Here is a 23,720-nt window from a genome sequence, read left to right as displayed (position 1 = left end):
ATTCCATTGTCCTCGGTGCACAACATAATCAAGAAGTTTACAACTAGTGATAATCGAATAGTGAAATATTTGGATTTTGGAAATTAGAATAATTTCTAATATCCGTGTACATGTACCGAATAACGATTCCAATGCAAGTTAATGGGAAAGTCGACTATTTTTCTGCTGGACCCAACAAACAGGTCTGAGGGCCAGAGAAAAAAGCTGAAAAGGATGAGAAAGAGCTAAAACTAAATGTGAACAGCATGGAGTAATGAAGATTATTGCCCCTGCTAAATTGTCACGTATGATTAACGCTGAAACTACACTCTCTCTACTCTGTTTCCAGCTGCAATGTGCGCAAGATGGCATCAACATGATGCTGTAAGGCCAGCAAATCACAGCAATGCCACACCACAGATGGCGCCGGCATTATTGTGATTGGTAAGCCAGCCCAGCATGTTCATTGGCTGCAAATAAAGCGCCAAACAAGCTGGACGGGTCCCTCAAATATACCGAGGTAAATACCTCATTACTCGCTGAGTAACAAATAGCCTGAATACCGTTCTAGTCGTGCGAGTAGCGAATAGTGCCAAATGTATTCGTTCATCACTAGTTACAACCCATGGCACTGCAGTTAATCTTCCTGGACTTGGATGGCAGAGAAAAATCGATTAAAGGTTACAATGCGTGATAGTCCGGATAGTGAATAAAGAGCCCCAATCATGTTCCCAAAAAATTGAAGCTGTTCTTCCGGCTCAGGGTGCATCAGTATCAGTGCGAATTATCCGTCGACATTTCAATGAACTGAAATGCTATGGCAGGAGATCCAGGAGGACCCCACTGCTGACACAGAGACATAAAATACTAAACTGCAGTTTTCCAAAATGTATGCTAGTAAGCCAAAATTCTTCACACAAAAGCGTCCTGTGAACAGATGAAACCATGATTGAGCTTTTTGATAAAGCATATTAGTCTACTGTTGACCAAAAATGGGAAGAGTCCTACAAATAAAAAAACACAATACCTACAAAAAAATATGGTGTAGGTTCAGAAATGTTTTGGGGTTGTTTTCCTGGCGCTGAAACTAGGTACCTTGACTGCGGACAAGGCATAATGAAATCTAAAAATTGCCAATGGATTTAGGATCACAATGTAGTGCCAGTGTCAGAAAACTGGATTTGCATCCTGGGCCACGGGTTTTCCAGTAGGGCAGTAACCCCAAACATACTTCAAGAAGCACCTGGAAATAAATGGAAACAAAGCACTGGAGAGTTCTGCAGTTGTCATCAATGAGTCCAGATCCAAATCCCTTTGAACACCTGTGGTGAGATCTGAAAATGGCAGTTTGGAGAAGGCGCCTTCAAATATGAGAGACCCGGAGCAGTTTGCAACAGACAAGTGGTCCAAAATTCCAGTTGAGAGGTGTAAGAAGCTTGCTGAAGGTTATAGGAAGTGATTGATTGCAGTTATTTGCTCCATAGGGTGTGAAACCAAACATTAAGTTGAGGTTGCCAACAATTTTGTCTTGCCCACTTTGGGGTTTTGTGTGAAATGATGTCCAATTTACCTTTTTTCCCTGTTTTTTTGTGTTTGTTCCAATACAAACAAAGGAAATAGACTTGTATAACAAAACGTGTAATTGCGATAATATTCCGGGAGAAATACTTTATTTCCTGGAACAAATTGAAGCATGCCAACACTTTCTGTACCCTCAAAATCCCCCATTTTTAATGAAAAAAATCTATTTTTCTATTTTTCACTGTTTCCTGTGATCCGATTTTAATTTTAATCTCATAGCGCTAAATAAGACAGATTTCCCTGATATCCTCTGGTGCTGGCATCTCTGTTCTGAACCATCTGATCCCTGACAAGTGTGTGCACAGAGGATTCATTGGCTATAATAAGCTGCTTTCTAAATGTGATTTCTTTATTTCTCATTATATTTTTATATTTCTCCAGTCTACATAGTGATCTTATATAAAGTTATAATGTACAGTACCTTGAGCATTACATTTTTATTATAACTTTATGCCTACACAAGGCAACGAATCAATTCACTGCTCAAGGCCTGCATGTAGATACTATGGCCAAGGCATAATGGATAATAGACACCCCCACCTTGCAGCACTCGAAACACATGGCCCCATAAACACCTCCAACTTCAATCACCAGTCTAGAAACAGCTGTCATATTGATATGATGCTCCATTTCTTCCTATTGTCTCAAGACAAACCCTTAGCACTACATGATTACTAATATGTTCACGATGATATTGAGTAATAAATGTCTGGACAGGAGCGGACACAGGCAGAAGAGATCCCCTCTGTAAGAATAATATATGTGCCCTTTGCAGTTTAATAGGTTATTAGAAAGCAGAATTCCACCTGCCTTGGAGATAGAAGTAGGCACCCTACATTTTAGGCCCCTGTGCAGTTGAACATATATTATCAATGGTATCTCGCCCCTCGTCTGGGATTCTATAAATTCAATAAACCTCTAAAAATATTAATATATTATAAAAATTATATTAGAAAAAAATCCTTCTTGTAGGCCAGGAAGAAATCCTTGCACTTCCTTAATCCTTGCACTTCATAAGTCAAACTTCTGAGTCTTCCATTACCTTGGCTTGGTTGATGGTCTAAACATTGCCTAACATCATGGTGCTCACAGTTCAAATCATCACTGCCGGCTCCCTATTCGTGTGCAGTAAAGCCTAGTGTACTTCTCCAGGTTCATCGGCGCACTGTTCATGCAAGTAATGTTAAAGAAGATGGCGTGCACACAGCTGGAGGAAGAGGTGCCGGTGGAAGGGAGTGGCACCTGGATCATGTAGCAGATACATAGTTTCACCGCACACTCAAGAGTTTTCATGCAAATAATCTTATTGATTGTTCAACACAAGTGCAAGTGGTGGTCAAAGTGAAGGCATATACCAAGAAGCGACTGTAATGTTTTGACCCACTCGGCCTTGGTCACAAAGTCACTCTGTAAGAGGAAAAGAGGTCCAAATGCCACTTGGAGATCCCAGTAGGGACAGGTATATAGCAAGTTCCTTGGCAAGGGTGGCTGTCAGGGTGCTTCCGCACCTACTGTGAGCAAGTATGCAAGTAGGCAATGAGCGGTAAAGAGGTAAAGCCTGTCACTCCCACTTTCTGAGCATGTGCAGTGTGCCTTAAAGGGAAGAAGATCTGAACTGTAGACATTGTGACGTCAAACTGTGTTTAGTGGGAAATTCATGCATGGCTCGCTTCTAGTGACATTTTGTATTGTGTTCTTTTTGCAGATTAAAATGGAAGAAATGATAAGCAAATTAGTATCATTGCTCTCGTCAGGATTTCTGCAAGAGACATTTCGAGACCTGCAGACCATCTTGCAGACTGACAAATACTAATTATACTGTATATTCTTTGAAACTTTACTTCATAGTTTGGCACTGAATGAACAGAGTCATCTCATTACCATTAGAGGGTGGATGTCTTAATTGCAGCTTTATTGAGTTGCCTGAAGGCCAAGGTAAGACAAGCTAGATAAGCTATACGCTATAGACTATACTATATTATAACAAAAACTATACTATGCTATGATAGATAAGCACCTTTTTGGCAACTGCTTTTCAAAGTGTCAAGCACTTCTACGTCAGCTGAGGAAGAAGCGCTTGACACTTTGAAACGCGTAGAATAAAAACCATGTGTTTGAATAAATCGCTGAGATTTGACGTCTTCCATACACAGCAGCGCGGGAGGCATCCACAAATTATTCCTATCTTCATCCTTTTCTGTTTTGTGACCCTTGGATCTGCAGCAGCTATACAGTGGATTTAAAAATGTTTTTTAAATCATAAATCAGGTTAGAACAATCTGATTAAGAACTATAACTGTACTGTATGTTAGATAAAACCCTATTTTGTGCTATTTTCTCCCTAGTTTTTTAATTTCCTAACTTGACACACCATACCACAATTGTGGATGAGCATTTTGATCCGTAACACAAATTGGCTATGAATGGTCTAAAAAGTTAAATTCTTGTATTTCAAAGTTTGTGGATATAATTTGCATGAATACAGAAAAATGGTGCCTCGCTGTTTTCCTTCAAGGACCAGGAAAAGATTGAATTACCGTAAAAAAATCCATATTACTCACCTAGGCTTTCATCTGTCTTTTTGCTGCCTCCACCGCAGCTCCTTGGACCTTTGTGCCAGTCTTTGGTCCTTTCAGTGCTGAAGTTAGCCAGTGATTGGCCTCAAGCGGTCATGTGAGAGCAACTTCTGTCATTGACATCAACAAGCACTGACCCCCTCCATGTGACTACATGAGGCCAATCCCTAGCTTCAGCAGCAGAAAAAGAGCATAGGGAAAATCAACCAGAACTGGGGAACTGTAGTGGAGGCGGTGTACGGACAGGCCAGGGCCTAGGTGAACAAAATGTATTTCATCATTTTAACACTTTCTTGACCTCGCCCAAATCTAATTTTGGGACAGTAATCTAATTTTTAACCACAATTCACCAAGACACTTTGATAGAGAAAACAATAACCTGACGCCTAATTTGTCACATTCAATGTTTTGTGCTGTGTAAGGCTATGTTCACAAGCAGCCTTTTTACTTTGTTTTTTTTCTGCAGACAAAACCTGCTATTTTGGCTGTAAAAACAATATGTTCAAAACACTTATTTTGAGGGTTTCGCTTCATTTTTTGCAGCATTTTTTTTAGCATAGATCTCTGCTTTTGTGTACAGTGCATGTTTAATGAAGTTAATTTTATTCAACAAAAATGCTTCAAAACTTTTGTTGCATTTTTGCAGCATTTCTTCACTTTTTCATTACTTTCCAAGAGGGAAAACATACCGCAAAATTGCCACCTGAGGTGAGGATGGTGCAGGCGCAACCTTTCAAACAGGAGACAGATACAGGACACCAGAGGCCGGCTTTAGGGGACAGGGCATTAGCTGAAGACTTTTCCTACAGTCCCTTCTCTATGCATCTAAAGCCTTTTACAACAAAACTTAAACTTCAAATAAAAAGACAACCACCATGTGTATTTCTTCACTAAGGGCACACTCACACCATAGTATAAATCAGATGAGTGCTATCCAATTTTTTAACATTATGTTAATCAATGGGGCACTGTTCATGTCCTTTTTGTTTTGCACAAAATCTGTCTGTGAAAAAAAAATGCACTAAAAAGAGAAAGTGGTCAACCTCTTTAGCCCTCTAAGTTTCACCCAACTGTACAGGTCATTGGTCGGTTATGCAGCAGAGCAGAAATGTTGAGGATGAGATGTTACGACATTTTATCCTCATGTAATGATCATTAGCAGAAATTGAGTGGCACGCCGAATTAGGCTTTTGCAGCCTGTCAAATTAAGCGGCAGTCCATACCGCAGATTTCACCCATTATCTAATTAATACTGCTAACTATAAATACATGAGACATTCCCTATAAGTTTAACTATAAAATCTCGGTTTAGTAGCCAAGATGCAATCTGCTTCACTGCCAGATGCCTTTGGGGGAGATTAAATAAGTGCATTATTTCTAGATAGACACTTAAGGAGTCATGATCCTGTTGACATCTTCTATTCATCTGAGATGGAGACCCGCACCCTTTTGTCTAATTTATCAAGCAAATCTAATCTTCTAAATTAGCAGTTACAGAGGTCTCTGTGTAGTTAATTACCCGCTGTCTTAAGGTACCGTCACACTTAGCGACGCTGCAGCGATACCGACAACGATCCGGATCGCTGCAGCGTCGCTGTTTGGTCGCTGGAGAGCTGTCACACAGACCGCTCTCCAGCGACCAACGATCCCGAGGTCCCCAGTAACCAGGGTAAACATCGGGTAACTAAGCGCAGGGCCGCGCTTAGTAACCCGATGTTTACCCTGGTTACCAGCGTAAAAAAACAAACAGTACATACTTACATTCAGCTGTCTGTCCCTTGCCGTCTGGTCCCTGCACTGACTGCTGGCCGCAAAGTGAAAGTGAAAGCACAGCACAGCGGTGAGTCACACAGCGGTGACTCACTGCTGTGGCTGTGCTCTGCTTTCACTACGGCCAGCAGTCAAGGCAGGAACCAGACAGCAAGGGACAGACAGCTGAATGTAAGTATGTACTGTTTGTTTTTTTACGCTGGAAACCAGGGTAAACAGCGGGTTACTAAGCGCGGCCCTGCGCTTAGTTACCCGATGTTTACCCTGGTTACCAGTGAAGACATCGCTGAATCGGTGTCACACACGCCGATTCAGCGATGTCTACGGGGAGTCCAGCGACGAAATAAAGTTCTGGACTTTCTTCCCCGACCAGCGACAGCACAGCAGGGGCCTGATCGCTGCTGCCTGTCACACTGGACGATATCGCTAGCGAGGACGCTGCAACGTCACGGATCGCTAGCGATATCGTCTAGTGTGACAGTACCTTTAGTTATTGTCACAAAAGCTTGAAAAAGGAAATTAGATTAAAAGGCTGGCATTTAAGTATCAGCAAGAAAGAAAACTAAAATGTAATTTCTGCAATGTTTATAAATATGTATCTGCTCCTTTCTTTATATCTCGTTGAGAACGTTTCAATTTCCTTTTGTGCACCAGCATGAGGTTATAAAAATGTGGAAAGAAAACTAATTAACATCTCTATATTTAAAACTTTCAGGCATATTATTCCAGATACTATTCCGTCTTATTGACCATTTTATGTTTTATACTGTATGTAAAATAAGTTTTGTCATATGAAATGAAAATATTTTGTCTTTTACATTTTCGAAGATGTCTCCTCAGAGCAACTTTAAATTAGAGGTTTTCTGGAGAACATGTGTCTGTGCCCAAAACTAGAGATGGGTGGACACCTGGATGTTCGGCATAACAGTTACAAAAAGTTTGGGCTCGGGTACCAGAGCAGACACGAATCCGAACCCAGACCCCATTCACCTGAATGGGGGCCTGAACATCCAGTGTTTGCTGCGCTGTATTGTGCATGACAGAGCGGCAAACACTGCATATCATCGGCGGTGAAATTACCCCCACTGGTCAGAGAGCCGCGGTTCCCACGCTGCCAGAAGACAGTGTGAGCACTCACCTGTCTTTGGAGGTATAAAGTTTACCTCCTGTCACTGGTATCAGTTGATGGGACAACTGCTCCCACCATCCGACACCTGCTGCCGCTAACCAGCCAGGCAAAACTCACAGCTGGGGGCTGCAGCCCTCAGTTGTCAGCTTCAGCAAGACTATTTATCAATAATAGAGGGGTCACCATGCCGTATTTTTTAATTATTTAAATAAATAATTAAAAATAACATGGGGTCCCCCCATTTTTGACAATCAACCTTGCTAAAGCAGACAGTTGGGGGCTGGTATTCGCACGCTGGTAAGGGGCCATGGATATTGCCCCCCCCCAGCCTAAAAATAGCAGCACGGAGCTGCCCAGAAAAGGACATCTATTAGATGTGCCAATTTTGGTGCTTTGCCCAGCTCTTCTTACTTGCTCTGTAGCGTTGGCAAGCGGAGTAATAGGCATATGCATATGTTGAGTATTTGGTGAGTTTTTTTTTACCTTGGTAAACAAAAACCAGGAGTGGAACAATCAGAGGAAAAGTATAATAGAAATACGTGCACCACTTCTGTATTTTTCAGCCAATCCTGGTTTTGGCTTACAAATACTGATGTAAAATGCTGATCAAATGCTCTTGGCCTCATAAACTTAAAAACACCATACAAACAGCATTACAAAGAACATCCAAAATGTAGGAAAAACGATAACCAAAAATGACAGCAAATAAAAACGTTGACAAAATACCAGGAAACAACCACAAAAGGCTAAAAAAATTGTTCAAACTTGCAAGATATTGAGAAAATATCAGAAAGAAAAGTGATTCTTTAAAGAGGTTCTTCCACAAACAAAATGTTAGGGGTCGAGTTCCCGCCTCTGCACAGGGGGAATCTCCCCCGACCTCCTACGGGCAAACTTCCTCTATGTCAAGTTGGAGAAGTGTGTGTTCGAGCAGGAGTCCTTACCTTTCCTGGGCTATATCTTCTCCGCCCAGGGATTGGCTATGGATCCTGCCAAACTAAAGGCTGTGATGGACTGGCAGGAACTCCATTCTCTTAAAGCGGTGCAGCGCTTTATGAGGCTCATTAACTACTATCGTCAGTTCATTCCACACTTCTCAACTTTGGTAGCTCCCTTAGTTGCCCTCACCAAGAAGGGAGCAAATCCCAAATTGTGGTCTGAGGAGGTCTCCAAGGCCTTTATCTCCATTAAGTCATACTTCGCTAGCGCTCCCATCCTACATCGCCCCGATGTAGATAAGCCATTTATAATGGAGGTGGATGCCTCATCTGTTGGTGCTGGTGTTTGCCTCCAAATTGTCCTTTAAGGGGAGAATTACTATAGGCTCATCCTCCAACTTGGCAGAGCTCTGTGTGGATTCTGAGGCGGAGGGCAATTTTATGTCTTCTGCCTTCGCCCAACGTCACGCAATACCCCTGGTAATGCTAGCTCAACCAGTAACGGTACAAGTGGTGAATCGGTCGACACTGCCCTCACAGATAACACACCATACCATCCCTTTTACTCTGTCCATGTCCCCATCCCATCAGCAGATTATATCTCTGCTCGTCATTCCTGAAGGAATTGATGAGGTCCTGTTGGGGATACCTTGGCTACGGTGCCACTCTCCTCATATCAAGTGGTCCTCAGGCAGAATTTTGGGATGGGGTGAATCTTGTGGGGGTAGGTGTCAGAGGGAGTGCGTTCAGGTTGCTACTACAGAGGTACCCGCAGATCTATCCTCTCTCCCCAAGCAATATTGGTTCTATGCGGACGTGTTCTCCAAAAAGGCGGCGAAGACCCTTCCGCCCCATCGCCCCTATGACTGTCCTATTGATCTCTTGCCTGGTGCTGAGCCTCCCCGGGGTCGAGTCTATCCGTTATCTCTCCCGGAGACGGAGGCAATGTCTCAGTACATCCAAGAGAATTTGGTAAGAGGGTTCATCAGGAAGTCAGTGTCACCTGCTGGGGCAGGGTTCTTTTTGGTGCAGAAGAAGAATGAGGAACTACGTCCATGCATAGATTATAGGGGTCTTAATGCCATCATCGTTAAGAATAAGCATCCTTTGCCCCTGATATCTGAGCTTTTGATAGGCTTCGGGGAGCAAGGGTATTTACTAAATTAGATCTGCAGGGTGCTTACAACCTGATTTGCATCCGTGAGGGGGACGAATGGAAGACGGCTTTTAGGATGGGCACTATGAATATCTGGTGATGCCCTTCTGGCTCTGTAATGCCCCAGCCGTTTTCCAAGACTTTGTGAAGCACATCTTCCGGGATATGCTTTCCACCTCGGTCTTAGTCTATCTGGATGATATTCTCATCTACTCTCCAGATATTGACTCCCACCGGAGAGATGTTTGCAAAGTCTTCGACCTCCTACGGGCAAACTCCATCTATGCCAAGTTGGAGAAGTGTGTATTCGAGCAGGAGTCCTTACCTTTCCTCGGCTATATCATCTCCGCCCAGGGATTGGCTATGGATCCTGCCAAACTACAGGCTGTGATGGACTGGCAGGAACTCCTTTCTCTTAAAGCGGTGCAGCGCTTTATGAGGTTCATTAACTACGATCGCCAGTTTATTCCACACTTCTCAACTTTGGCAGCTCCCTTGGTTGCCTTCACCAAGAAGGGAGCAAATCCCAAATTGTGGTCTGAGGAGGTCTCCAAGGCCTTTATCTCCATTAAGTCATACTTCGCTAGCGCTCCCATCCTACATCGCCCCGATGTAGATAAGCCATTTATAATGGAGGTGGATGCCTCATCTGTTGGTGCTGGAGCAGTCCTTTTCCAAAAGGATGCTCAAGGTCGGAAGCATCCTTGCTTCTTCTTCTCTAAGACCTTCTCACCAGCAGAGAGGAATTATTCCATCGGGGACAGGAAGTTGCTAGCCATGAAGTTGGCTTTCTCGGAGTGGAGACATCTCTTGGAGGGAGCTCGTTTTCCCTTCCAACTCTTCACGGATCACAAGAATTTGGTTTACCTGCAGACAGCCCAGCGGTTAAATTCTCGCCAGGCCAGATGGTCCTTGTTTTTCTCCCATTTTCATTTTACCCTTCATTTTCTTTCTGGGGAGAAGAACATTCGTGCCAACGCTCTCTCTCGCTCTGTTGTATCATCTGTGGAGGAGGAAGAGGAGCCTCAGCTTATTGTCTTCACCGAGAGCCTGAGAACTGTAGCCCCGGTTTCGCTAGAGTCTGTGCCTCCGGGCAAGACTTTTGTACCATCCAGTTTGTGACTGGAGGTTCTCTCTTGGGCTTACTCGTCCAGGGTGGGTGGACATTTTGGTTCCAAAAGGACATCTGAGTTACTGGCGAGGGCATACTGGTGGCCGTATATGGCTCGTGATATCACAGACTATGTTCGGGTGTGTGTCTCTTGCGCCAAGAACAAGTCTCCTCGGCAACGGCCAGCTGGGTTGCTTTATCCTCTGCCGGTGGCAGACAGGCCTTGGGAGATGGTCGGGATGGAATTTGTGGTAGGCTTACCCAAGTCTCGTAGCTGCACCATTATCTGGGTGATCACCGACCATTTTTCCAAAATGGGTCATTTGGTGCCTCTTCCACGGCTACTATCTGCACGGTCTTTCAGCGTTGTTCATCAAGCATATCTTTCGCCTACACGGTATGCCGGACAAAATTGTCAGTGACCGGGGTGCCCAGTTTGCATCTTGGTTCTGGAGAGAGCTTTGTCATCTGCTCTGTATTGAGTTTAATTTCTCCTCGGCTTATCATCCCCAGATGAATGGGTTGGTTGAGAGGGCCAATCAGACTCTGGTCACATACTTACGACATTTTGTTTCTGCCAGGCAGGATGACTGGGCATTCTTGTTACCGTGGGCAGAGTTTGCCCTTAACAATGCTGTAGCCGACTCCACCGGTCAGACTCCTTTCCTTCTTAATTACAGCCAACATCCGCGGGTTCCTGTGCCTATGCCCATGTCCTCTGCTGACTCCAGGGTGGCAGACTGGGCAGTGGAGGCACGGGACATTTGGGACCGCACTCAGGATGCCATCTGGGCCTCCAAGGAGAGAATGAGGTCCTCCGCCGATGCACATCGGCACCTTGCCCTGACCTTTGCTCCTGGCGACTTAGTGTGGCTCTCCACCCGTAACATCAGGCTGCGTGTTGAGTCCACTAAGTTTGCCCCTCGCTACTTGGGTCCCTTCAAGGTCCTCGAACAGGTTAATCCTGTGTTCTACCATCTAGCCCTTCCTCCAAGCCTTGGTATCACCGACACCTTTCATGTGTCCCTCCTTAAGCCCGTATACATGTCCCGGTTTTCCAAGTCATCTGCCGGGACATCGGGTTTGTTTACGGACGATTACGAGGTAAACGCTATTTTAGGGTGCAAGGTGGTACGTGGCAAAAAATTTTATTTGGTGGACTGGAAGGGTTACGGTCCTGAGGATAGGTCCTGGGAGCCTGCTGAGCACATTCAGGCTCCGCAGCTCATTGCTGCCTTTGAGCATAGCGAGGCCCAAGGAGGGGGGCTCTAGGAGGGGGGTAATGCTAGGGGTTGAGTTCCCGCCTCTGCACAGGGGCAATCTCGGGCCATCTCTACTGCAGTCTCCCATTCTTCTCCTGCCGCAGTGGAGCCTGCTCAGCAGAGACGTCAGTCCCAGTGTCTTGCTCAGTCTGACTCTGTACAAAGAGTTACTGCTGCTTTTCTTGCTTCTGCCATTGAAGCCAGTGCTGGGCAGCCGCGAGCAGACGCTTCTAGTACTAAGTCCTGCTTTTCTTGTTCTGAGCATGCCCAGATTAAGATCTCTCAGGGGAGATCGAGGGTCACATGTTTAGATACTGCAGCTAAATCCATTGGTCCATCAAAAAGGTCCTGTAGGTGCTCAGGCTCTGTGGCAGCCTCTCATTGGTCCTTCTAGGAAGGTCATGTACTTGCTGCAACTATTTAAAGCTCGCATGGCCGCACGGCCATGAGCTAGTATCTTTCTAAGTCATGTGCTTTGCGCCAGTGTGGTCATGTAAGATTTTGTTCAGGGACCCGGCTGAAATAAGCCCCTAGAATTCTGGCACCTCCGGTGAGGAGATTGTGTTTGTGTGTATTCAGGGACCTTGCTGAAATAAGCCCCTAGAATGCTGGCATCTCCGGTGAGTTTTGTGTGCATGCATGACCACTGACTGCTCTCAGTTAGGTAGTTAGCCTGTGCCTCTGTGAAGTCTTACAGGGCACAGTGCTTTGCTTTCACAGCTACTCTGTGAAATAACAGAGCTAGTTCATACCGCCATATAGTGCTGCCATTTGCTAGCAGCAGGTTCTCCTGCACGGTGGACCCCGGGCTGCGAACGCATCTATAACAATAAAACATCTATATTTACTCGGTGCGTTCTGCTATCCCTAACACAAAGTTGTTGTAGAAAAATTTTAGAAAAATTTAAATTCATAAGGCATCTCTAAGGAGGGGGCATTTACGCTCTCACACAGAATCTCAAGAAGGAGAAAGAACTTACAATCTAAAACCTTTTTGGAAGTAAGTAGAGTCCCATGGAACATATGGTATAGTAAGAAAAGATAATGAAGATACAAAGAACTAACCATTCATGCTCAGGAATGAATGTTGGGAGTCTCGTAATTTTCGGAAACTGAAGCCACATTTCATGACCAGCCCTTTTATGAGTCATCAAGGGGGATGTGTGGGTGTAACTTAGATGCTGATAAAAGTCAAGGCATCAGTGTCATCAGTGATTTGGATCAGTGTGTTATCACTCTGCCATCTGTTCTTCCCCCAGCCCCCAGAATAATCAAGTGGTGAAACGCATGTGGGGTGTGCAGACGCTACTCCTGACACTCTTGGTCATCACCTCTTTTTCCAGCAAAGGTATTTTACCTATGATGCTTACAGTCATATTTATTCTCCCTCCTCACAGTTAGGTATTGGATATGGGTATGTATGTTCATTCTAGGATTCTGGGATATTTTTTATGCGACGTACACTCGATTAATTGCATAATATATAATGTGATGTGTTCAGCATTACTCCTTGTTATGGGTTCTTGGAAGCTTCGATCATCTTACTATCAGCGAGGCCAGATGTATGTTGATGAGAATAGTACTCTCATCAGCCAATGATTGTGACCAGCCTTATCATTTTTGCTGACAGTCGGAGCTGCTGGCTCATATGCTGTCATCTGTGTGATTGCGTGAGTGCCACAGCGCTCTGACCAGCGGTAACAAACTTCCCATTGATCATAGCCTCTGTTTTTCACACTGTGACTCAGATGACAGAGTGGGAAACACCTTATGTTCAGGCCTCCCATTTATTTAAATGAGGTCTGGGTTTGGGATCGAGCTTCGGTACCATTCTGGTACCTTAACCGAACTTTTTTAAATGTTTGGCCGCGGGTTTGCCCATCACTAGTGCTAACCACTGAGCACTGCCCAGCCTCATTAAATTATTTGTTACACTTCTATTCCACTAGCCCATGCCAAGACTGTCTTGAGTTTTTTCTCATATACACTGACTGGAAATGAACTAGAGGAAAAGCCCAGGCCCAGGTACCACTACTATACAAGGTATGATAATCTGCTAGCTGCAGGACATTATGAGGAGACCTACATGGCAACACAGCAAATTGATGTATTTGTTTTTTGCGAATTGCTATTTGAAAATGTTCAAATTCGTGTGAAATTGTGAATTTTAGGAAATTGACTCCACAGATCGATTCGCTCATCTGTAATATTTACATCTGATTGCATACTATGCCCAGGCACCTTTTTCTTAGCCCACTATTTTAATAATATCTTTTCCTCCATGTAGAAAATCTAATGAACCTCATTTCTATTCTGTTAGCTGTTAAAATATCAAACTGCATTCCCAAATGAAAAGTGTATATAATTGCATTGATTTATATGACAACTTCACTGTTGTGCTGAACTGCTGGGAAAAGATTTTTTTTTTCTCCAATGCGGGATATTCCCAGCTTTATGCACTGCATGCCTAAGAAAATATCAATGCTAATTTATGACTGAAGCCTCTGAGCAATATCTGGAAAGTAACCCTTCATTATCATGCCCCTCTGAAAAGCTGACAGAATATGTGACGGAGGAAAATATATGGCAACGACCACTGAGAAGCAGATTTATGCATGTGTGGTTTTTGGGGCTTAGCGACATCCCTGTCTGTAGAACAAAGATGATTATGGCCGTCACTCGGGGAGAATCCAATGCTTAGGGTACCGTCACACAGTGGCATTTTGATCGCTACGACGGCACGATTTGTGACGTTCCAGCGATATATCCGTGACGTTCCAGCGATCTCGCAGTGTCTGACACGCTCCTGCGATCAGGGACCCCGCTGAGAATCGTACGTCGTAGCAGATCGATTGAAACTTTCTTTCGTCGTCTAGTGTCCCGCTGTGGCGGCATGATCGCATGGTGTAACAAAGGTGTGCACGATATTGTATACGATGTGCGCATAGTAACCAACGGCTTCTACATCGCACATACGTCATGAAATTATCGCTCCAGCGTCGTACATTGCAAAGTGTGACAGCAGTCTACGACGCTGGAGCGATATTGTTACGACGCTGGAGCGTCACGGATCGTGCCGTCGTAACGATCAAAATGCCACTGTGTGACGGTACCCTTATGCTGTAGTGGACAAAGTCCAATCAAATAGCTTCAGATATATGTCATGGGACTTATACTGCAAAACATATTCCGTATTGGAGATAAAGATGTTATGAACCACGTTGCTTATGACAATGTCGATAGAAATATCAATGGGGTTTGGAATAGGCAAAAAATAAAAATTAGAATCTCATTTCATGGAGAACTGTATGAGGTTTAAGGATGTCAATATTCCTTGTGAATTCTCATGGGGTGCTGAATTTCTCTCCACATTCACTCATTGTTGCCTTTTACACAGTTTCACTGTAGCTATGGCCTAAAAGAACCACCCGACAGTTGCCTCCCTCACAAAAACTGCTCACAAGATGGTTCAGACGATATAAGAATATTGAGCAATTGCTATCAGAGAAAAGATATACAGCCATGGTTAGTTTTAGCTGAAGGGAACCTATGTAGGACCCTCTTTTTTAACGGAACATTGGATTAGGAAAATGGTCTGAGGGTCAGAGAAAGAGCCTTGAGGGGAAAAGAAATATTCATCTTCACTTTTGCTATGGAGCGCCAATATTGGACAGTATGTCAACATACACACATGTCTTGAACATATTAAATATTATGAATGATCATGGTGTGCAGTGGTGAAAAACACCAGCACGTATAGAGTAGCATGATGGTTCAGTGGTTAGCATTGTTACTTTACAGTGCCGGGGTCTTCTGCAGTGAGTTTGAATGTTCTCCCTGTATATATGTGGGTTTTATTTGGGTTTTCCGCATTCCTCCCACACTCCGAAGACATTGATGGAAATTTTTGATGAAATTAATGGTGCTATATAAGATATGAAATGATTTAATATGCTTTCATATTGATGTCAAACACATTTGGTCTTGGTGGAACTGATATAACCTGAAACAAATGTTTGCATTTTGGTTGACATGGACAGCAAACACATCAGTTTTTTTGATGATCCCTATATCTACAAAGGTTATTACCAAAATTGTAGGCTATCCTTCATAAATAGCACAGGTGAAAATTTACTGAACACTGTGGACTCGCGACGATCTCCAGACTGGGCTATGTATGTCGGGAACTAGGCTCTGCCGAGCTATGTGTTGAGTGAAGTGGAGGTGCACTTGCTTGACCATCAGTCTATTCATCGTGTATGGGACTTTTTGAGAAAGTTGAGTACAGTGTTTTATATGAATGAAAGTCCAAAATTATACATCTGGTGAATTGACTTTCACTTTTTATGAATGGAGAGTCTACTAAAGGATTATAAAGCATGGTGGCCTAATGTGTCAATGTTACACTGCTAAATCACAAATTATGATAGTGATTGTGACCGTGATGGATTTTATTTAGATTTCTGATGATTAACAACATGACTCCATTGCAATCTCATGTTGTGTGTCTACAAGTCGCTCTCCAGCTCCAGCCTTAGGGTATGTTCACATGTGGTGCTTTTGCAGCATGGTTTTGATGCATTTTTTGGGTGGAAAAAGAAGCTGCATTTTACAGTCGCTGCAAAAGCAATTTAATTTATGCACGCACAGCTTTTTTTCCTGACTGAACTTGAGCACTACAGCGTTTTGTGAAAATCTGCAGAATGTTTATTCTTTCAGCAGTTTTTGCTGCATTTTTGCAGGTTTTTGTAACCCTTTTGAAAGCAATAAGAAACTGCAAAAATGCTGAAAAAATGCAGCATAAAATTTGAAATATTTGTTGGCCAAAACTAACTTTATTAACATATATTTTGGACAAATCTCGCATCTAACCTACTTGAAAAACGCAGCTATTTGCAGCTTTTTAAACACATTTTTTTTTACTGCCAAGAGTGAAGGTTTTGGCTGCAGAAAAAAAAAACACAGCAAAAATGCCACGTGTGAATATATTCTTAAACTGTGGCATAAAAGCACTTACCGTTATAGAGAACAATGACTTCTCGTTGGCACAGTGGCAGGCTGAACCGCACATACTTTTCACTTTATTAATGCTTTGTGGAGTAAATGCCATGTCATGATCTATGTACTGACCCCATTCAATTATAATGTGGGAGTATGCACTGTCTTCGTGAACAGCATTATTTGATGCATGGATTATTTTATTAGTAACCTCTCGAACCTATAAAGTAAAGAACAAGGTATTAACCTAAGATTTTTGTGTTTGTGCAACATAAAGAAATGGCCTTAATAAATGATACTTTACAGGTACAGGAGAGTCAAGCATTGTCTTATCATTATACATGTGGGTTTCTGTTGGAACGTTACTTAGTGTAATGACAAATTTTGCTATAAAACATCTCGTTTTAGGTTCACAGATATATGAAGGATGAAGCAATTGTGCATGGCCTAGCCAAAAAGTCATTGGTTTGGGCTCCCCAGACACCATTAAAATCACTGGGTAAAGTGATTCAAATGAACTCTGACCAATTCTCTCTTCCTTCTGCTCTAGATTGATAATAAAGATGCAGGACAAGAGGAAGCGGAAAGATCTCAGATATTGTGTTCAGCGTCTTGTTCCAGCTGAAAAAGAATGAAACCCGGAGCAGTAATATTTTGTACACTTAGGTGACTTATTCTTTACTATCCTAGATGATCAGTGAACAATCTTAAAGAAGCCCTCCTCCTCCCATGAAAGTTTTTATCCTCCTAATATATTGCAATCAATATATTATATAGCACTGTGTACTTACAATTGCTAATTTTGTCTTTCTCCCAGTTAATTCTTCTCTTTTCTCTGCTCTATGTAGAAACAACAAGTCTCTTTTCCCTGCAGAAAACATTCCCCCTCTTCAATTCCTGACCCAGTTGCTCACCCCTCCCCCTGCCAGAGACTTTTGCAGTGATTGATGGTTCATACGGACAAAAATTGACCTCCTTTTTCTACATGGAGCTTAGAAGAATTCAGCTAATCAGTTTTTAATCACATGATGTTATAGACCTAATGGAAAAGAGAAGCATTAGCTGATAAGAAAGGCATAATAAGCAATTGTAAGTACACAGTGCTATATAATATGATGAGTGCAATATACTAAGAGGATAAAAACTTTGATGGGAGGGCATCTTCAACCCCTTCCCGACCTTGGACATATGAGGTACGTTGTGGCTAATTAATTCAGCTGACATAACAGCTGACACCCAGAAGTGCTAGTGCTTGGCAATGCTTTATAATTGCAAACTACTGAAAGCGAAAGTCCCATAGAGTAATAAATTTAAAAAAGTGTTTAAAAAATTGTGAAAGTATTAAAAACAAATCACAAAATAATAATAAAAAAATTATTGCACCCATAAATTTGTAATTTTATGTAAAAAACAAACAACAAAAAAGTATACATGCATGGTATAGCTGCATCTGGAACAACCCGTCCCATAGAAATGAACATCGTTCAAAAAAGGGGCAAAAAAGATGCTTTTCCATCATACTGCCAAACACAAAGTGGAATAAAATGCGAAAAAAAGAGAAATCTAAATAAAAATGGTATCGCTGAAAATATCATCGTGTCCCACAAAAAAACAAGTTCCCACACAGCTCCTTGAGTGGAAAAAAAATAAGTCATAGCACTCAGAATAAAGCAATGAAAAAATAATTATTTTTTCTAATAAATAGTTTTTATTGTGTAAAAGTGCCAAAACAAAAAAGTGACATAAATGGTATGGCTGTAATCATATTAAACCAAAAAATAAATCTGCCTCATCAATTTTACAATACGTCGAAAGGCATAAAATAAAGAAAAACAAAAAACAATTGTTAAATTGCTGGTTTTTGTTCATTTGGCCTTCCAAAAATTAGAATAAAAAGTGATCAAAAATATTATGTGACTGAAGATGGTACCAATAAAAACATCAACTTGTCCCACAAAAACAAGCCATAACATGAAACTGTCTTCAGAAATATAGGAAAATTAAAACTCTCAAAATGGCAATAAAAAGCACCTTTTAGTGTTTGACAACAGCTAAATATAATAAAATCAATATTAATCTGGTATCACTGTAATCGTACGGACCAGAATAATAAAGTCGTCTAATCGCTTATACTACCCCAGCATAGACATAAAAATACAAAACCAATTCTTTAACTGCTGTTGATTTGTTTATTTTGCCTCCCAAAGATCACAATATGGCTCAGCTCAGATTTATCCTGCACTCTACGCTGAGTGCTTACACCAGGATTTCTGTGTAAATCTCTGAAATGTGTGATTCAGATGGAACCCCAGGCAGAAGATTCCCTATAATGAGGCAGATGGAAGTACTGTGGGTGCTGTCTGGCCTGTGATCCAGAGGTGTCCATCTTTTTAGGCATGCATAAAAGCACGGTGGCAGTTTTCAATATGCACTCAGCATCATGCTTGTTTCTGATAAGCACCCATGGAGTCAAAATTGTCACTATACCTGTAGATAAATTTACAAAGGAGTATAATTTCTAAAATATAATCGCACAAGGGGGGATTCTGCTCTTCTAGCACTTAGGGGCTCTGGGCTCTGTATATGGAATCTGCAAACTATTCTAGGAAAATCTGCTTTCAAGGAAGCAAATAGCGCTCCTACCCTTCCAAGGCTCATCACATGACTAATCAGTACTACATAGCCACATATGGGGTATGTACAAGTTCAGAAAAAATTGAGAAACACATTTTGGTGACAATTTTCCCCATTTTTACATGCAAAATATAAGATCTGGAGCTTAAATTTTGGTGGTAAAAATGTAATTAATTTTTGTTCACTGCCCAATAATGTAAAATTCTGTGAAACACCTGTGGTGTCAATATGATCACTGCACCCGTAGATTAATTCATTGAGATGTGCAGTTTAAAAACTGGAGGTACTTATGGGGATTCTGCTGTTCTAGCACCTCAGGGGCTCTCCCAGTGGGGCATGGCATCCGCAAACCATAAAAGTTGAATCTGCACTATAATATGGTTCACCTTCCCTTCTAAGCTTTATACTGTGCCTGAAAAGTAGTTTCTGATTACATGTAGGGTATTGGATTACATGTAGGAGAAATTGCACAACAAACTGAGGTTCATTTTTTCCTACCAGCCCTTAGAGAATGTAAAAACTAGGGGCTAAAGCAACATTATAGAGGTAAAAATGTAATTATTCTTTCTTGACCGCCCAATGGTATAAAATTCTGTGAAGCACGTGCTGTCAACATGCTCACTGTACCCGTATATGAATTCATTGGGGGTATAGTTTGTAAAATTAGGTCACTTCTGGGGGGTTTCTGCTGTTCTGGCTCCTCAGGGGTTCTGCCAATGTGACATGGCACCCTCAAACCATTCCAGCAAAATCTGAACTCCAATATGGCGCTTTCTCCCTTCTGAGTTTTGCACTGTGCCTCCAAAAAGTTTTCAACCACATATGGGGCATCGGTGTACTCATGTGAACTAGCATAACACATTTTGGATTCCAGTATGGATTCCCTGATGAAGAAGGACGCAACTCTTTCGAAACACGTCGGCATTCTTTTTGGTCTCTGTGCCGCCCCATAGTTCTTGTGACGTCACACGTCAGGCACCTTGTCGGCCATTTTTTCTTCCCTCTCGTATCCAGGGATGCCACCGGCCGGGGCTTTCCCTGGCTATGCGCAGCCTTCCGTAGTGCCGCTGTGCTGCCGTTGACTTCTCCTGCCTGCTTGCTTCGTCATCCACCACCTACACGCCGGGCTCTCTATCGCTGAACCGGACGGACACTGCTGCATTACTCACGTCATACTCAGACCTCGGTGAGTCCTTGCCGGTTGCTCTGGTATTGGTGTCCTAGATGTCTAGTATGGTTTGCCTCCGTGTGCTACACAGGCTCAGGTGCATTCCATGAGTTGACTTTCTATTCGGCTTGCAGGATTTCTTACTGCTATGTCATGCCACTAGGGTTGAGCAAAACGGATGGTTCATTTTCAAAAGTCGCCGACTTTTGGCACAGTCGGGTTTCACGAAACCCGACCCGATCCCTGTGTGGGGTCGGCCATGCGGTACGCGACTTTCACGCCAAAGTCGTGTTTCAATGACGCGAAAAGCGCCATTTCTCAGCCAATGAAGGTGGACGCAGAGTGTGGGCAGCGTGATGACATAGGTCCTGGTCCCCACCATCTTAGAGAAGGGCATTGCAGTGATTGGCTTGCTGTCTGCGGCGTCACAGGGGCTATAAAGAGGCGTTCCCGCCGACCGCCATCTTACTGCTGCTGATCTGAGCATAGGGAGAGGTTGCTGCCGCTTCGTCAGAAGCAGGGATAGCGTTAGGCAGGGTCCATTAACCACCAAACCGCTTGTGCTGTAGCGATTTCCACTGTCCAACACCACCTTTTGTTTGCAGGGACAGTGGAAGCTACATTGTTTTTTCCTCAGCGCTGTAGCTCATTGGGCTGCCCTAGAAGGCTCCCTGATAGCTGCATTGCTGTGTGTACGCCGCTGTGCAAACCAACTGCTTTTTTCAAAGCACAAATCCTGTTGTTCCTTCCTTTCTGCACAGCAATCTTTTTTGTTTGTCCACACTTTTGATGTAATTTGTGCAGCAGTCCACTCCTTCTTATTGCTGCCTGCCATACCTGGCTGAGATTACTACAGGGAGATAGTAATTGTAGGACAGTCCCTTTTTTTTTTTTTTTTTAATTCTCCCTAAAAAAATAAGTTGTGGGAGATTAAGATTGGCATTTCTGCTAGAGTGCCAGTCCTGTGCGTGCCATCTCTCTTAAATAGTGGGCCATAGAAAGCCTTTTATTCATTTTTTTTTTAATTTGGTATCTACATTCTCCCTGAAAAAATTAAAAAAACGTGGGAGATTAATATTTGCCATTCTGCTTGTCTGCCAGTCCTGAGTGTGCCATCTCTCTTAAATAGTGGGCCATAGAAAGCCTAGTTTTTTTTTTTAAATTTGGTATCTAAATTCTCCCTGAAAAAATAAAAAAAAACCTGTGGGAGATTAATATTGGCCTTTCTGCTTGTCTGCCAGTCCTGATTGTGCCATCTCTCTTAAATGGTGGGCCATAGAAAGCCTAGTTTTTTTTATTTTTAAATTTGGTATCTAAATTCTCCCTGAAAAAAAAAAAAACCTGTGGGAGATTAATATTGGCCTTTCTGCTTGTCTGCCAGTCCTGAGTGTGCCATCTGTCTTAAATAGTGGACCATAGAAAGCCTATTTTTTTTTTTAAATTTGGTATCTAAATTCTCCCTGAAAAAATAAAAAAAAAACCTGTGGGAGATTAATATTGGCCTTTCTGCTTGTCTGCTAGTCCTGATTGTGCCATCTCTCTTAGATAGTGGGCCATAGAAAGCCTAGTGTTTTTTTTTTTTAAATTTGGTATCTAAATTCTCCCTGAAAAAAAAAAAACCTGTGGGAGATTGATATTGGCCTTTCTGCTTGTCTGCCAGTCCTGAGTGTGCCATCTGTCTTAAATAGTGGGCCATAGAAAGCCTAGTTTTTTTTTTAAATTTGGTATCTAAATTCTCCCTAAAAAAATAAAAAAAAACCTGTGGGAGATTAATATTGGCCTTTCTGCTTGTCTGCCAGTCCTGAGTGTGCCATCTGTCTTAAATAGTGGGCCATAGAAAGCCTATTTTTTTTTTTAATTTGGTATCTAAATTCTCCCTGAAAAAATAAAAAAAAAACCTGTGGGAGATCAATATTGGCCTTTCTGCTTGTCTGCTAGTCCTGATTGTGCCATCTCTCTTAAATAGTGGGCCATAGAAAGCCTAGTGTTTTTTTTTTTTTTTAATTTGGTATCTAAATTCTCCCTGAAAAAAAAAAAACCTGTGGGAGATTAATATTGGCCTTTCTGCTTGTCTGCCAGTCCTGAGTGTGCCATCTGTCTTAAATAGTGGGCCATAGAAAGCCTAGTTTGTTTTTTTTAAATTTGGTATCTAAATTCTCCCTGAAAAAATAAAAAAAAAAACAGTGGGAGATTAATATTGGCCTTTCTGCCAGTCCTGATTGTGCCATCTCTCTTAAATAGTGGGCCATAGAAAGCCTAGTTTTTTTTTTTAAATTTGGTATCTAAATTCTCCCTGAAAAAATAAAAAAAAACCTGTGGGAGATTAATATTGGCCTTTCTGCTTGTCTGCCAGTCCTGATTGTGCCATCTCTCTTAAATGGTGGGCCATAGAAAGCCTAGTTTTTTTTATTTTTAAATTTGGTATCTAAATTCTCCCTGAAAAAAAAAACCTGTGGGAGATTAATATTGGCCTTTCTGCTTGTCTGCCAGTCCTGAGTGTGCCATCTGTCTTAAATAGTGGACCATAGAAAGCCTATTTTTTTTTTTAAATTTGGTATCTAAATTCTCCCTGAAAAAATAAAAAAAAAACCTGTGGGAGATTAATATTGGCCTTTCTGCTTGTCTGCTAGTCCTGATTGTGCCATCTCTCTTAGATAGTGGGCCATAGAAAGCCTAGTGTTTTTTTTTTTTAAATTTGGTATCTAAATTCTCCCTGAAAAAAAAAAACCTGTGGGAGATTGATATTGGCCTTTCTGCTTGTCTGCCAGTCCTGAGTGTGCCATCTGTCTTAAATAGTGGGCCATAGAAAGCCTAGTTTTTTTTTTAAATTTGGTATCTAAATTCTCCCTGAAAAAATAAAAAAAAACCTGTGGGAGATTAATATTGGCCTTTCTGCTTGTCTGCCAGTCCTGAGTGTGCCATCTGTCTTAAATAGTGGGCCATAGAAAGCCTATTTTTTTTTTTAATTTGGTATCTAAATTCTCCCTGAAAAAATTAAAAAAAAACCTGTGGGAGATCAATATTGGCCTTTCTGCTTGTCTGCTAGTCCTGATTGTGCCATCTCTCTTAAATAGTGGGCCATAGAAAGCCTAGTGTTTTTTTTTTTTTTTAATTTGGTATCTAAATTCTCCCTGAAAAAAAAAAACCTGTGGGAGATTAATATTGGCCTTTCTGCTTGTCTGCCAGTCCTGAGTGTGCCATCTGTCTTAAATAGTGGGCCATAGAAAGCCTAGTTTGTTTTTTTTAAATTTGGTATCTAAATTCTCCCTGAAAAACTAAAAAAAAAAACAGTGGGAGATTAATATTGGCCTTTCTGCCAGTCCTGATTGTGCCATCTCTCTTAAATAGTGGGCCATAGAAAGCCTAGTTTTTTTTTTTAATTTGGTATCTAAATTCTCCCTGAAAAAATAAAAAAAAA

At 42.1% G+C, this 23,720-nt stretch overlaps 1 protein-coding gene across 1 annotated transcript in view; it reads right to left on the bottom strand.

The window, feature by feature from the left end:
- Nucleotides 1–23,720, bottom strand: part of TPO (thyroid peroxidase) — a 241,509-nt gene that overhangs the window by 148,916 nt on the left and 68,873 nt on the right. Inside the window, exon 6 of the mRNA XM_069726806.1 lies at nt 16,520–16,720. Within this exon, the coding sequence (XP_069582907.1) occupies nt 16,520–16,720 (201 nt within the window). The remainder of the gene's footprint in view (nt 1–16,519; nt 16,721–23,720) is intronic.

The sequence above is a fragment of the Ranitomeya imitator genome, chromosome 5 (genome assembly GCF_032444005.1).
Source record: "Ranitomeya imitator isolate aRanImi1 chromosome 5, aRanImi1.pri, whole genome shotgun sequence".
Classification (NCBI taxonomy): Eukaryota; Metazoa; Chordata; class Amphibia; order Anura; family Dendrobatidae; genus Ranitomeya; species Ranitomeya imitator.
This window is presented reverse-complemented; position numbering and strand designations above follow the sequence as displayed.